Source organism: Pollicipes pollicipes, unplaced genomic scaffold (genome assembly GCF_011947565.3).
Source record: "Pollicipes pollicipes isolate AB1234 unplaced genomic scaffold, Ppol_2.1 Scaffold_5724;HRSCAF=6776_pilon_pilon_pilon, whole genome shotgun sequence".
Lineage (NCBI taxonomy): Eukaryota > Metazoa > Arthropoda > Thecostraca > Pollicipedomorpha > Pollicipedidae > Pollicipes > Pollicipes pollicipes.
The window spans coordinates 13,952,935-13,968,667 of record NW_023596746.1 but is presented as its reverse complement, the minus strand read 5'-3'; the positions used below and the strand labels follow the sequence as shown (position 1 = coordinate 13,968,667).

The window sequence follows — 15,733 nt, the reverse complement described above, 5'->3', positions numbered from 1 at the left end:
GAGAGGAAGTGCCGCGCGCATTCCGCGCATCGCCTTCCCAGCCGTCGATCACCGTGCAAACAGCCGCCGTGCACTGGGAACGACCGGCTGGAAAGCCGCGACCGCAGCAGTGCGGAGCGCCGGCAGCGTCGCACGCCTACGCCGCGCCAGGCCACGCCGCGGCGCGCCGGAGCGTCGCACGCCCACGCCACGCCAGACCATGGTCCGTGCCTGGTCGCGGCAGGCCACGCTATGCCGCAGCAGGTCGCGCCGGGGGTGCGGCACGCTCGCGCTACACCACACCGGAAATATCGCATCTTCATGCCACACCGGGCCGTGGATCATGCCGAGCCATGTCGCGGCGCGGCAGGCCAAGCCAGCGGCACCGCACGCCCAGACCGTGGCAGGCCACCCCACGCCGGCAGCCATGAAGAATGCATCTAGCATCCGCTCGCTATGGCGGCCTGCAGACGGCACTCGCCCGACATTTACGCTCAAAAGCGGCTGTATATTCATGAATGGAAGTAATGTATTGGCAAGTAGCTGGGGACGGAAAGCGGCCGTCTCAAGAATGTGTCGTGTAGCCATTTCCGTTATGAACTATGCGACTGATCACAGCGTTGCCGCAGGTGACTTAGTGATCAGCAGCTACCCGTGTTCTGCCCTCTTGCCCTCCGGATCAGCGAAATATTCGTTCCAAGAAGGTTTGAGACATTCCATTAGACCTGCGGTGCCGAGTCGTTTGTGAAACATAGTAGAGAGATAATGGACCAACATCATCTTTTTAAGGCATAGCTGGCTTAGAGAAGTCGACCAGGAGCATTTTATTCCATCAGTTGGTAACATGATAGAACCATGCTCTGGTGAGTTGGTCCTTGCAGACCTTGAAAGCTAATCTTTTCCCGGAAAGATGGTTGCCGCGCCGGCTCATTACGTTTAATGTGAAACGGCTGTTGGTGCAGGCCAGGAAAGCCGCATCAGTGGATAATTCCGCGCCGTGCAAGATGTCATTCACGTTTAAAGGATGATGAGAAGTGTATAAATTTCGTTGAATTTCACTAGCCACATCTAACTGAGAACGCTTGCCGTTCATGGAGCGAACATATATCAGGAACAGCACATCACGCCAACACGACCCACAAAACATGTCTATTTCTCACGGTCATAACCACGTCATCCGCGAACAGGCACCCAGAGGTTATGAACATCTGGTTGCGGTCGTACATGCGCCCAGCCCAGAAGCATGCCTCGCCAGCCTTTACCACCGTAACAGGTTTGAGAAGCTCGCGTCAGGGCGGGACCGCTGTCAAATCAGTCACCCGCTTGCCAGTCCTCGGCCATTTACTCATCACCAGAAATGTCCGGAAATAATACCGGGAAATTATACCAGGAAAGCCGCATAGCCAACACCAGTCGTTGGTGGCTTTAGGTGGCGGCACTTCGCGAGAGGTTTGAGAGCCCGCCCCCCAACTGGAAATGTTGACGAACACGTCCCTTCCCGCATGCACTTGGAAACACAGGTCATACGACATCATCAACCTCATTTTCTTCAAGCCACCAGCCAAGATATAGCTTGCATATATATTTTTTAAAGATTTGGTGCGAACTATTTAAATGGATGGATTCATGAGATCAGCGCTCACGCTAACCGGTGAGTCTCGCGTAACGGGCGAGTCACCGCCCTGACCACCCGATTGTGAAATTCCAGGTCCAAGGCAGAATTTGGTGACAAAGTTTAACGCACCGTAACATCAATTTAATGTAGCAATGTTCGACGGTCCGTCTTGCCCTCTGACATCACCTAACCTTTGGCACGGCCGCTTCCGCCGGCCGCAGGCCATCCCAGCCAGGGCAAATAATCAAGCGCCTGAAGCGACTCGATCCCACTTCGCTACGGGTGGGTGGAACGAAAGGCAGACGCTCTAGCCAACTGCTGTATCGGGAGGGATGTCATTCAAGTAGCTGACCTGACTTCGCGAATATAGGTTTACGTGACACTATTTCGAACTTGACCTACAAAGCGTAGGATCTTGACTCGATTCAAGCGGCTATGTTGCGGCGAGAAATCTGAAATCAAATTAGCATGACGCTACGTGTTGCCGCACTGATTCTTATCATAACGAGTTGGCAAATTAACTGACCCATCAGCAAATGACGTCATACGATGTTGCACGGCAAAGGTTCGTGTGCGTCATCCATTTAAAATGAAATAACGTTACTCGCACGTCATAAACCTTAAAACATGACGCTATCTTCTTGTCAAAGCGTCCTCCTTTTACGCCTATGGGTTTATGCCATTAGCATGCCATGACGTCTGCGATGCCATCAGTAATAATTGTGGCTGCAAGCCTGTCAAGAGCACTTCATAGGGTCGGCACAGGTCCGGTTGGGTCCAATCGCCAATTGCAACTTTAAGCTCCCTTACATTTCGTAAAAGGTTTGCGCACCGCTCCTCAGCTCGGTCCCAGACTTAGTGATTATGACATGAAATCGTTTAACAGCGCGTCATATGTCACAACATCTGACAAAAACGCTTGTTTTCTTTGCAGGATCAATCCATCAGATTTGGAATGGCCCCAAAGTTCAGAATACAGAACATCGTTGAGCAGAAGCGAAAACAATCGTCGAAAAAACCATGCGTCACAACGCGCCGAGTTGATGTCCCATGGTGTGCGAGCATGCACGAACACCTTGGTGCCCGATCTCGACGTGTTTCCAAGATTGCAGTCATGGAACAACGATCGCATATGATCTAAGTTGACACATACAACTGGCGACATATGGTCGGGATAATGTGATATGTTAGGACCGGCTGGGGCGCATGTAGCAACTGGGGATGATCTCAACTCACATTTTCGCTGAAAACCCGGCTAAGCGTGCCATACACGCACGGACCTTATTGCCTGGCGTAAAACAATGCCACTAATTCTTTATCTGTTCAGTTGTATCTGTACAACCCGAATATCAAAACGTCAACATTTATCAAAGCATATCTAAATGCATCCCATCGATTTCATAACGGGGGGGGGGGGGTTGACCCGGGCGACACCACGTGACTGCGCCCCTGAGGACCCGATTACGATGCCCGGGAGGGAGGGACCAACAACTCGTGAGTCGGGTAGTGCGTAAGTCAACACGCAATTTGCATGTCGTTCTGAACCCACAGTAAGGGCGCATTTTTCCGACGGTATACGTGCGTATCCCGCGCCATCTGAGAGCCACGCACAGCCCGCGCGCTAACTTTTGCCCCCACGGACTTACGCATATTCCGATCCCTGCAGGGCTCAGACCTATCACGAACGAGTCAAAATCTGCATACGGCCAAATCCAATATGCATGCGAAGGCACGCCTCACATCTCCGAGCTGCGAGCATCGCTGCACGTCCCGTCTCGCTCGCGCCGAGCGAAGCGGACGCCAGCCGGCTGCCCCGACCCACCCGCTCTCGCCGCGCGGCCCGCCAGCGTTCGCGTCCCGCGCGCCGCCCGAGGCTCAGCGCCGCGCTGCACGCCGCGGCGCGCCGGCCGGCGTCCGAGCCGCCGCCGCTGCCGGCGCCGCTCCGCGCTTCCGGTCGCTCGGCGCATTATTCAATTACAGCCGCGGCCGGGCCGATATGGGAGTGACGCCGCCGCGACCGGCGCCGTGCAGCGCGGGTGTAATCGCCGGCCGGCGCGCGGCCACCGGCCCCGAATTCGCGGGAAGCGGGCGGCGCGCGACGCCGCCGCCAACGGCAGGCCGATTGACATGGCGGCCATCGGCGGCGGTTACCGCCGGCGCCGTTTCCGGCGGCGACAGAGTGAGCGTTTCCGGCCGGCCTGCGTTCGCCGGCGGCCCCGAGCAGTCCGTGTGAAGCGCGCCCATGCGACAGGTCCGTACACCGGACGCGCCAGCACGTGATTAGCCAACTCCCAACGGCCAGTTGGTTAGCCTGACACCCATAAAGCATGCAACTGCCAGGAATTGTGTCACATGGCACAGTGCCTGCAATGCGGCACCAATTATGCAAAAAGACCTGTTAACGGCCTGCCAGCAACGCGGTGTCACGGACGACTAGCGTTGGCAGCGATCCTGGGAAGCCGGTCTCTAATTGGTGGCTAATTCCACAGTTTTGCGATATTCTGGCCGTCTGCGTCATGCTGGCTTAGCCGTAACTTGCACCAGACCAGAACGCCTGAACAGGGTCGGGGATTATCCAGTAGCTGATATGTTTTGAACCAACCAACAGCCTATTCTTACAAGCAACGTGCGAGCGATTTTACTGCGATGGAACGGCCGTGTTCCTCTGCTAACATCGAGTCATCTTCCTCTGTAGAGGCGTGGCTATGTGCTCAATAGTGGCCATGCATGGCCGGCCCGGACCCGCAAATATCAACGGCCTTACTCTTTCAACGAAATCAGATATTTCGACTCATCACCATTACCGTCATTGGTATCAGTATTTCACGACAACGGGCAACACAGCCCGAGTATAATTAAAGCAAAGCAGGTCCAGCCACGGCGTCAAATTCTGACACGGCAGCATGGGTGTATCTGTGCAAAAGTGCTTAGCCGGTAATTGTATGATTAAATAATGAGTTAACGCCGTGATCCGCACGGGTCAACCATCGAAAGCGCCACAGACGCAAGGTACGTCCGACCCTTGATATTCGGGGATTGGGCCAGCGACGTAAATGTGATCTTTAGTGATTGGGTCAGCGACGTAAATGTGATTTTTTGTGTGATATGTGATAGTGTGATAAAAACGTGATAAAAAATTGGGGATTGGGTCAGCGGTGTAAATGTGATCTTTGGGGACTGGGTCAGTGGCGTAAATGTGATCTTTGGAGACTGGGTCAGCGAAGTAAATGAGGTCTCATTGCAGGGCATTTGTTATCGCATGTCGTCTCCTTCCTATGCGCTGGAGCTCCGGGCGCTGTACCCGACTTGACTCCACAGCGCGCGGCGAACAGCAAAATGACAAATTCTGGAATAAGCAACGCGAAGAGCGACATGGTTTCTCCAGCAATCTTCTACTATGGTGCATTCGCACCAACCAAAGGTCTCACAACTCACGACAACTGCCCCCCCCCCCCCTTCTCCCAAGCACAACGCTGGGACAGCACGCGCCCCCGATATGCACGCATGCCCCCCTCCGTCGCCGTGCCACTTACCGCTGGCCCAGCTACCGGCGGGCAGGACCAGGAAGATCGTACACAGCCAGAGCGCCTGCCCGAGAGCCATCTTCACGGCCCCCGACCTGCGGCCTCTGTAGTCATCTGCGGCACAGGAGTTACTCTGTCAGGTCAACACAGAAGCAGCCGTCACCGTCGCCTGCTGCACTGGGGCATATGCGGCGCGGGGCACCAGTTAGATCATCACAGAATCAGCGCTCACGGTTATCCGCAGCGCAGTGTCATGCGTGGCGCAGTCAACTGCAAGATAAAACAAATACTCAGTGCCATATCTGCAGCGTAGAAGCAAAAGTCAAGGTCGTGTACAACAGAGGACGGACGCCAGCGCCCGTGCCAAATGGATCACAGCTTATCTTAGAAGTCGGGGGGAGGGGGTGGCTACTAGATTCTGCGCGGGCACAGTCGTACAAGATGTCCACGATGTCGTCATGTCCGCTCGCGCGCAGTATTGCCCCCCGTCGCCTGCGGCCGTGTCGCGCGCGGAGCTGCCCCTGCGCGGCGCCAGCGTGCGGCACATGACCTGGGTGGGTGCCGCGGCACGCACAGTCGCACGGACATTCATATGGCATGACGAGCGACAATATACCGGGCGCCCAGCCGCCCCGAGGCCGGCGCCGGGAGGACGCCTCGCTGCTGGTCGCCCTCGGCAGGCGGACGCCGGCTCGGAGCCCGGCTCCGATCTGGCTCCCATCCGGGCTCCGGGGGTGCGGCGGGCGGCCCGAGGCGTCCGCGCCGAGCGAGTCTGAGACGCGGCAGCCGGGTGTACGCTGCGAGCGATCGACGTCGGATTGGTATCGTGGGGGGGGGACGTCCCATTTTTCTAGCCATCCAACCTGTTGGCTGTGGACTGCAGTGATCCAAAAGCGCCCTATTATGTACTCCGAGGCTTCAATCGATGGAACCAAAAGGCAATGCGTAATTACAGATTGGGCTGCAGGTGGTGAGGGTTTCAGAAGCCCGTTTTTGAGCTGTGAGCTCTCGCAAAGCCTCGGTTCTAACTTTTCCAAATGACCATAAAGTCATCATTACCGGTGCGCAGTTGACTTCCGGCCACCAAACAGTTTGTGTCCCGTTCCCACCTCAGAGACTCATTTCATGACCAGCCGCAGTCCCCGTCGCCGCAGCCGATCTGCCATCGCGGTGCGGCAAGATCGGGTCGACATCGCACAGCAAGTCCGTGTGCACAGGGGAGCTCGGGTCGACACCGCACAGCATGCCCACATTCCCAGGGAAGCTCAGGTCGACATCGCACAGCAAGTCCGTGTCCACAGGGGAGCTCGGGTCGACACCGCACAGCAAGCCATATTCCCAGGGATGTTCGGGTCGACACCGCACAGCAAGCCCGTATTCCCAGGGAAGCTCGGGTCGACATCGCACAGCAAGCCCACATTCCCAGGGGAGCTCGGGTCGACATCGCACAACCAGTCCACATTCTCAGGGGAGCTCGGGTCGACGACACCGCACAGTCAGCGCACACTCTCCGATCGGAGTGCGCGCCGGCGGCATGCGCGCCCCGGCGTCGCATGCCGCCGCACGGACGTCAAACATTGATGCAGGGGGAGGGCATCGCTCTGTGGCCACGTACGCGAGGACACCACACAGCGTGACTACACCGTCACTGCAGCCAGCAGAGCACACACTGCGCGGTGCAACTCACTAATGTGGACACAGCGGCTTAGTTCGAGCCGCGGATCAATGCCGCTCCACTCCATTCCGCTCCCAAGGAAATGCCTTCGCTGCCTTCGAATCGCAAACACCTACCAGCGATACGTGACGCTGCCATAGCATCCGCGTCGGGTGCACAGATGCAGAGGCTGCACAACTCGAGTTAATGCCGTGAGGCCCAATGCGTGCGCATCGCACGTCCCAGGCCGTTCGGTAGCGATCGCCCGTCATCTCGACAGTGAGTGATCCGACCCCGCGGGTACCCGCCGGGGCGCGCGTACGGCTAACCCCAGCCTGATTCGTCACCGCAAACCCTGCACGGTGTTAAGTGCCCTGGCGTCTCCGTCGTTACGCCGCTGGGATTGCTGGTCGGTGCGGGCCGTGTCGTGTCGGTGCGGGGGGTGTCGTGTCGGTTCGTGCCGTACGAGACAGTGTCGTGTCGTGCCGTATAGGACAGCGTCGTGCCATGCCGTATGGGACATTGCCGCGACGTATCGTATGGGACATTGTCGTATCGCACTGCAAAGGGCAGTGACGTACCGTGCCGTATTGGACAATGCCGTGTCGTGCCGTATGGGACGGTGCCATGTCGTGTCATATCAGACAGTGTCGTGTCGTGCCGTATGACACAGTGTCGTGTCGTGCCGTACGGCAGTGTTGTGTCGTGTCGTATGGGGCAGCGTCGTGTCGTGCCGTATGAGACAGCATCGTGTCGTGCCGTATGGGAGTGACATGCCGTGCTGTGCCGTGCCATGCTGTGCTGTGCTGTGCTGTGTCTTGCCACGCCGTGCCGTGCCCAGTCGTGTTACGCCGCGTCATGTGCCAGCTGGCGGGTCGCCGTGTTGTCCGGCGGGACAGGACGCCGTGCCGCGCGCCGGCTGACCACGGCGCCAAGCCGCAGGTGGAGCCGGGCGCACCGGCTGGCGGCCCGCCGACGAGCAGCGGCGCGCTGGCCGCGTTCCCAGAACACACACACACACACGCACGCACGCACGCACGCACGCACGCACGCACGCACGCACGCACGCACGCACGCACGCACGCACGCACGCACGCACGCACGCACGCACGCACGCACGCAGCGCGACACCCCGCGCAGCACAGATGCGCATTGAACGGAGGACACGATGCAGTCATCTGACGAGTTGCATGTGTGAATGCTGAAACCTGACAGCGCGGCAGCGTTTCATGGAGAACGTCCAGTGCAGCTGTGACAGGTCATAAGCGACGTCTGGAGCATCTCCGCTCAATAGCTGGTCATTGCCACCGGAGCTTCACTAACGAGGGCGGTTCACACTTCACGTTCGCCTCCGCTGCGAATGATTTATTGTTTTCAGTCTCGCCCCCACGAGCCTCACACGCCCCTGCTCTGAGCCCCTGTCCTTGGCGTGCACGGCGGATCCAGAAGCCCGTCCAAGTGGGTCAAATCATATCAGGGTCACCATCCCGTCGGCCTGACACAATGTTCAGCGCTGCGAGCACGGCCGTCGGAACACACACGAGTGAGTCTTTCGCAGCCCAGCACGGCACAGGCAGTCAGTCCAGTCCTCCCAGCACGGCGGTTAGTCAGTCCAGTCCACCCAGCACAGCCCAGCACGGCACACCCAGTCAGTCCAGTCTTCTCAGCACAGCCCATCACGGCACCGCCAGTCAGTCCAGTCCTCCCAGCACAACCCAGCACGGCACAGTCAATCAGTCCAGTCTTCCTAGCACAGCCCAGCACGGCAGTCAGTCAGTCCAGCCCTCCCAGCACAGCCCAGCACGACACAGTCAGTCGGTTCAGTCCTCCCCGCCGCACAAATGACGTCCCAGTCACCGCACGCGCCCAACAAGCAGCCGTGCCCGCCGCACCCACGCAGACGGGGATCCCTTTCCAGTTCGCGTCCGTCGTCCCTCAGCGCTCTGCGCAGCACCTCCTCTCCCACCGAGCGCTTCGGCTTCGACTTCAACTTCCTGCACGGATCGGCCCGGTGGTGCTTCCCAGCCGTCTCCAGCGGCCCATCGCCTCGCGCCAGATGGTTGGCCTGGCGGCCCGGATCGGCCTCGGGCGAGCGGCGCCTTCCGCCCGCGTCGACACAGCCCTAACAAATTAATATCGCCGCGCGCCTTCAGCGCGCGCGTCCGTTCCGGCCGGCGGAGTGGCCGGCCGGCAGCGAGCCGCCAGCCGCCCACTCTGAGCCCTCTCGCGCCCGCCGATCATAGTCACGCGCTCCACGCGCCTCTCAGAGCCACGCGCTCGACGCGCCTCTCAGAGCCAGAAGATATGCGCGCCACTCAGAGCCACACGCTCGACGCGCCTTTCAGAGCCATAAGATCCACGAGCCGCTCAGAGTCACACGCTCGACGCGCCTTTCAGAGCCATAAGATCCACGCGTCACTCAGAGTCACACTCTCGACGTGCCACTCAGAATCACACTCTCGACGCGCCGCTCAAGAGTCGCGCGCTCGATGCGCCGCTCGAAGCTATACGCTCAACGCGCCTCTCTGAGCCACACGCTCGACGCGCCTCTCCGAGCCACACGCTCGACGCGCTTCTCGGAGCCACACGTTCGACGCGCCGCCGCAGTCACCCTGGGTCACCCGACTCACTCCCGACGGGGAGCGCCAGTGACGAAGGTTGCTCGTCAGAGGCCCGGCTGTGAAGCGTTCGCCTACATTGGTCTGATCTCTGTGGTCAACAACGAGGGGCGACGGATCGAGACAAACTGTACGGGACAAGCAAGTTAACGTCTAGGGTGCGCGTTTGTCTTACCATCGATAGTCTTTCATGTCAATGCATTATTTCCCTCCGGCCACTCGGAACCACACTGTCATACGCGGTCCCATACACACCAACTCTCCACGACTTCGATCCCCCCGTCGGAGCCGGTGAGGCCGACGACCCCACACCGCGCGTAGAGCGACTCGGCCGCGCGAAACACGAACTGCCGCCGGCGCGGGCGGAGTCTGACAGCCAACCGGGACGACAGCCAGCGGACGAGCGGACCACCGCCGCGTCAGCACAACGCACGGTCCGGTCCCCCTTCCCAGCGCTCCCACCGCGCCCACAGCGCTCTATTGGGAGTCAAAAAACGCGCCGCCCTCTGGCAAAAGGGCACGGCGGAGTCGACCGCCCCCCCCCCCTCGCGGGCCGAGCGACGACGCCGCAAACCTGACGCCTCTGCTATCGTAAATAGTGAATGAATCAAAACCGGACCTGTCGGCACCTGTGAACGATTAGCCTTCGGGGCTCGGGACCCGAACCGGTGACGAAACGCACGTCATGTGCGAACTCCCCGACAATGCTGCGAGCCGACGGAGGAGCAGCGGCGTCGCAGAGCAGTGGTGCCACATCCCGCTCCACCCGCCGCCGGTAACCGGACCCACGCCGCTTCAAAGCCGACTGGTGTCCGACCATAATGGCCGCCGGCGAACTGGGCCGGAGGCGAGCGAGCCCGGTCCGCGGCCGAGCCCGGCGCCGGGCGGCCGCCGCGGCGCCTCTGCCCAGGCCAGCCGCGGCTCGGACGGGGCGCACCGCGCAGGTGCAATCGTACACCGGGTGATCAGGCGAGCGCAGTGCTGGATCGACACAGTAGCCGGCAGCTACGTCAGGGATCAATGACTCACCGGGGCCGCTTCATGGCGCCGGCCGGGTCACCAGAGCCACACCTGCTCTGGGCGTCACGTTCGACTCCGTGCAATTCCATTCATTCCGGCATGATAAACGATCGAATCTCCGGCTGGAGATCAGAGCACCCTCGGGTGTCATCCGGCGCCGGGCTGTGCGGGGACGCGGCTGAGATGGGCGGCCGCCGGCACGGCGTGTGCACGTCCGTCACGCTCCAGCGGGCACGCGCGCCGGTTGTCCGCCGCGTGCCGGCGGTCACGTTTGTTCCGTGGTGTGGGCCATCGCTCACGACAGGCCAGCAGCAGCCGGTGCTGAGGTGGCGGTCACCGGCGGCCGCTTCCGCCCATGCCAGGCAACGGGTTCCGCGAGAGGCGTGGCATGCCACGTGCGACGCCTGCCCATGTGGGGATTCTGAAACGTCGCCTGGCTCCTGGAGAACGGTCTGGGAAGTTCAGTAGTTGATCAATTTCGCCGAAAACGCCACTGTTCCGACTCATTCCACAAATGTACGTGAGGCCGCCTCTGCAACGTCTGACGGATTGAGAAGTGGTACCTAGAAACCAACCACTGAGCGGGTAATATAACAAGCTACGCGGAATCTGAATCTTCTCCACCGCCCACGCAAAACGAACGGTCACGGTCGTAACTCCCGTGGGCTTCGGTGGCCGCAGCTCAGCCGCTGGCGCCAGCCGCGCTTTGCTGACAGAGGCTGTCCCTAGCAGACAGAAAAGTCCGTTCCTTGATTCGGGGGAGGAGACTCCTCCCTGCCACCCACTCCCCTCCCCAGCGGCCCCAGGCGGCGGGACGCCCTCCCCCCGCGCCGACGCGTCGAAAATCGATGGTCGTCGGCTGACGGAGGGCGCGTGCAAGCCGTCAGCAGCCAACCGTGGCAGCGGCGGCGGCTCTCCGCCCCTCTCCCTTCTCCGCCCGCGGGGGCGGCGGCCTATCTGCGCCTCTCTGCGTGACCTGAGTACGGCGACAAGCCGGCAAAACGCAACCGGCCTCGGGCTTGCCGCTCGTACATTGCGGCCCCACACAGCGTCACCTCGTACACCAGCCCGTATATTGTTTCATCCACGTCATTGCGAATAAGAGCCGTAGTGAAAAGTGGCACAGCATGGTTTTACAGGCAGTAACTCGTTAAGGCATTTTGCCAGCTCACAATTAAAATGGTATCTCATCTCCCATTCCAGAATGTAAAAATGTCAGCCCTTTAAGGGCGAATCACAGTTATATGCATCTAAAAACCTTAAAACCCTCGTACTCCTGACACATCTACGGATTAACAGGAAAACGCTGAATAAAAAAAAGCAAACCGCAGTTTTCAGTCGCCGCATTCTGCGATCTCAGGGAGCAGCTCACTGTCATTTCCACAGAACATCTGACTGAATACTCCTAGAACCTACACAATGCTTCAAGAAGACAGGGGCGACCCACAGCTTGAAGCGCAACTTTCTGCGTAAGACAGAGATTAATTTACTTCATTTCAGGCAGCTTTGGTGCGGGTGGAAACGCAGCTTTGCAGCTCAGTAAGAAATTGGCTTAACTCGTGCAATTTCTTCATAATATGCACAGACCACGCAGATGCTGATGTAACTCGATCCACTTTTACTTCGGTACTTTTCGGCTGCTCATATTCTAGTATCATCGGATAAGTACCAAAGTACGGTACGTTGGTTTGCACCCATAGTGAAACATTAGCCTTCAGGACCTATTCGTGATCTTCAATAGCATTCCTTTCCTGAACGAATCAGATTTTCCAGACTGAGCTGCGGGGTTTCTAAAACAACCATAAGTGACAATTATTGAGACGCCCCTTTCCGTACAGAGCATTTGCATTCCTTACCTGCGGTTGAAAGACAGCAAGGTTTGTCCCGAGGATACCCACAAATGTAGCATACCCAAGGATACCCAGAAATGCGTCGTCCGATAGGCGGCGGGAAGACTGACATTCCTGCCGCAGTCTCCGATTGATGATTAATTGCTGGCGAACTGCCGCCGTTACGGCGAGACGCTGATAAACTACATCTGTACTGCCACCGGGGCTTGCTTCTGGTTTGGTGCCATTCGTATGGTCAAACATGAAAATGGTCCGACCTGCCAGTCACTGCGACCTGGATCCAACAGCCTATGAACATGGCCGCATGTTCGAACCGACGTGCGTCTCTGCTGCAAGCCCTCTGGCAGGCTCGAACAGCGAGCTCGGGCAGGCGCTCGGCCGTGACCACCGGCGATCTGCCAGGGCCTTGGTCTGGCACAGGACATGCCTCGCCTTCCGCGGGCCCTGCCCAGACTGCCCCAAGCCGCTGCGGCTCTGCCCAGACTGCCCCAAACCGCTGCCGTTCCACACCCCACCGCATCCTCCAGCGAGGCATCTGTTCTAGGACGCGGCAACTCCGGCCCGATCGCGGCCTCAGTCCTCCCCACCACCGGCTGCTCGACCAACGAATCGGCACCAGTGGTGTGCAGCGGGCGTCGACGGGGCTCGCCACTCTCCCCCCCCCCCCCCTCTCTCGAGACCCGGAGTCGACACGCCGGACGCCCGGTGTCCGCCGGTCAGCGCCCCCGGCTTCCGTGTCCAGCCCATTATTTTTCCATCGGGCCGGCGGAGTCTGACCGGCCGGTCCCGGCTGGCGCCGGCCGCTGCGCACGACGCGCCGCTCCCGTCCGTGTCCGCCGAGGTCCCTGCGTCGGTCCGCCGCTTCATGCCCTCCCCCTCCCCGTCCAGGCCTCCCCGCGAACGCCTGGCCCTCGGCGTGTTTCGAAGCCCTGTGAAGGCCAGGTAAGTGATTTTTATAGCTTGTTCCGTCGTTGTTCTGTTCTGCCGTCAGTCTGCAGCCACAGTCTCCAGTCTCCAGTCTCCAGTCTCCTCTCCTTGAGCGGCCTGGTAACCACACGGGTCCTATTCAGTACGATAATTCCTCGAACGATTGCACTGGACATATCTGGAAGTCCAGTTTCTCCTGAAATGTGCGTTCCTCAACGAATTTAGCCCACTCCATTCTAACGATGATATTTTTAACACGACTGTATCAGCATTTCTTTATTTGAGCAGGAAAGGAAGCATGTTCATGAACTAGCAAAGATAGCAGGCTTTGTGTGATAGTTACTTTTTACGCAATCCTGTTATATTCCAGCATAAAATATTGGGCCAAAAGTAGCATCGGGGAGGGGGGGGGTACGGTATATTAAAATTGGGGGTATCACTCTCATGAAATAATGCACACAAACCCATGAGTTGGGTGGCACCACATTCCAGCAATCCATAAGGAAAGAAGCCAAAACTGGGTCAAAGGCCATCGTTTTAGATACATGCCTTTCAAAGACGTTATCATTTGTCAATTCGTATTGCACGTGTGATTGCGTGTATCCCAGCTGCCACAAATGTCGTTGTATAACGCCGTATGAGACGCTCAATCAGCACGTAGAGATTGCGATGATATTCAACTCACACGTAGATCTTCATGCTCACATTTAATGCTTGGAAAGTATGAAGCAATGACAAAAAACAATACTTCACTTCACTTCACTTCAAACACCACAATTACATGGCAAAAGTAAATACCACAGTCCCAAGCAGAGCCTCCTGTGACCTCCAGGTGCGTGCCTCCAAGTGAGCTCCGTAAATACTGTCGAGGACTGACCACACCGTCAGCAGCAGTTGGCAACAACAGAGCAGTTGGTAACAATCAGCGCATAACGGAAACCGAAGCCGTCCAGGCTCAAATAGCAGAAATCGCGAGGCTCGCCGGCTCGCCGGCACGCGAAACCGCGCCGTGTGTTATGCTGGCATTCGGAGTACCATTACCCATCCGAACGAACGTGAGAACGCGCTCTCTGCAGGCCTCCGGGAACACCTCACGTCCTGGTGTCAGCGCCGACCTGTCGTGCTCTGACGGTTATCTGCGGTCTCGGTACCGGCGCGCTCGCCAGGTAACATCCTTGTGACGCAGCGGCCAGGGCCGAATGGCAATGGGCATGCCGCGAAGGATTCATCTGAAACCTCCATCAAAAATTTTGCCTGACTCGCCGTGTTCGTTGGAAAATTCTGGTCCTTAAACGTACGAGTACCGAGTTGGCACCAATGACAGATCGCATCCCCGCAGTCGGCATAAGCTATTTCGCCGTCAATATTTTGTCCTCATATTATCGTGCATTTGTAGCGGCAACCAGCGAGAGTCCCAGAGTGCCGTGCTCGGCTCGAGCCAGCGATTTAATGTGCGGTAACTTTTGATATTGCTGTGTGCTGCGCCGTAAACGGCATCGTTTGTCCTTAGTTAACGTACGTCCAGTTTGCCCATGCATACTTAGCTCACCCACAAACGTAATAGGTAACACAACAACCCAACATAAATCCGCTTTGGTGCGCTGTCCCTGCAACTGTGCATCAGCTGACGTGTTCAATCACTTTTATTGAGCAGCCGACCTAAAAGCAGAAAGAGGCATGACTGGCAAAACAGGTCCTTTAACTGAAATCTGGCATAATGAAAGAATGAGGAAATACACACTACGAAGGCGCGGCCGACTACTGCATGCAGTGCACCCCGTGCCATCCAGTCGGCACTCACCCTTCAGCCAGCAAGGCAGTATCCAACGAGCGCTCCGCCCGAACCTTGGAGCGCCAGCGACCACAACCGATCCGCGCACTGTCCCCAGCCGTCGCGGCACCCGGCAGCCCCCTCACCCCGCTCCAGGCACCTACACCACTGCCGCCGCCGACCGACAACAAAATCCGCGCACCGCGGCCGGCAAGCGCGCCCTCCGATTGGTCGGCCGCCGAAACAAGGTCAAAGCCACCGCCAGTGAAAGACGGTCCGCGGGAGCGACGAGCGCCGGCCGCGCGCGCTGCGCACCGCGCTCCTCTTTCGCGGATCATCGAGCCGGCGCTGACGTCACTCCACCGGTCGCCGGAGCGGTGGCCGCCGCAGGGCCCGTGCCCGGCCGCAGACGGCAGCGCGTGGAATGTGCGCCGGCGCGCTGGCCGCCCACTCCGAGCGTAGCACAAACGCGCCGGCAAAAAATGAAGGTAAAAACTCCGACAAAAAGGGAACGCAGGTTCCATTCACAACGCAGCGCATCAGCTGACTGCTGTATGGCCTCGTCGAAAAGATAACGGTACTTCCCTTGAGGCCAGTGGTCGCTGGGGCATAAATAAAACAAGTGGCGAGCGTGCCGATGTGGTTCACGGTTTTTCTGTGACGTTCTGGATTTACGTGATATTATTATGATAACAGAGCTATATTCCCGTGGAGTTTCTTTACTTTAAGAATAAGGCCTCCAGTTGCTAGAGCAACTGGAGGTTTTATTCTTATT

General features: G+C 58.5%; 1 protein-coding gene across 1 annotated transcript in view; it reads right to left on the bottom strand.

The window, feature by feature from the left end:
• Nucleotides 1-15,122, bottom strand: part of LOC119102543 (transforming growth factor beta receptor type 3) — an 83,385-nt gene extending 68,263 nt beyond the window's left edge. The window contains exons 1-2 of the mRNA XM_037225932.1: nt 14,989-15,122; nt 5,128-5,232 (exon numbers count right to left, since the gene is read on the bottom strand). Coding sequence (XP_037081827.1) covers nt 5,128-5,197 — 70 coding nt within the window. The 5' untranslated portion in view covers nt 5,198-5,232; nt 14,989-15,122. The remainder of the gene's footprint in view (nt 1-5,127; nt 5,233-14,988) is intronic.
• Nucleotides 15,123-15,733: the final 611 nt, after the last annotated feature.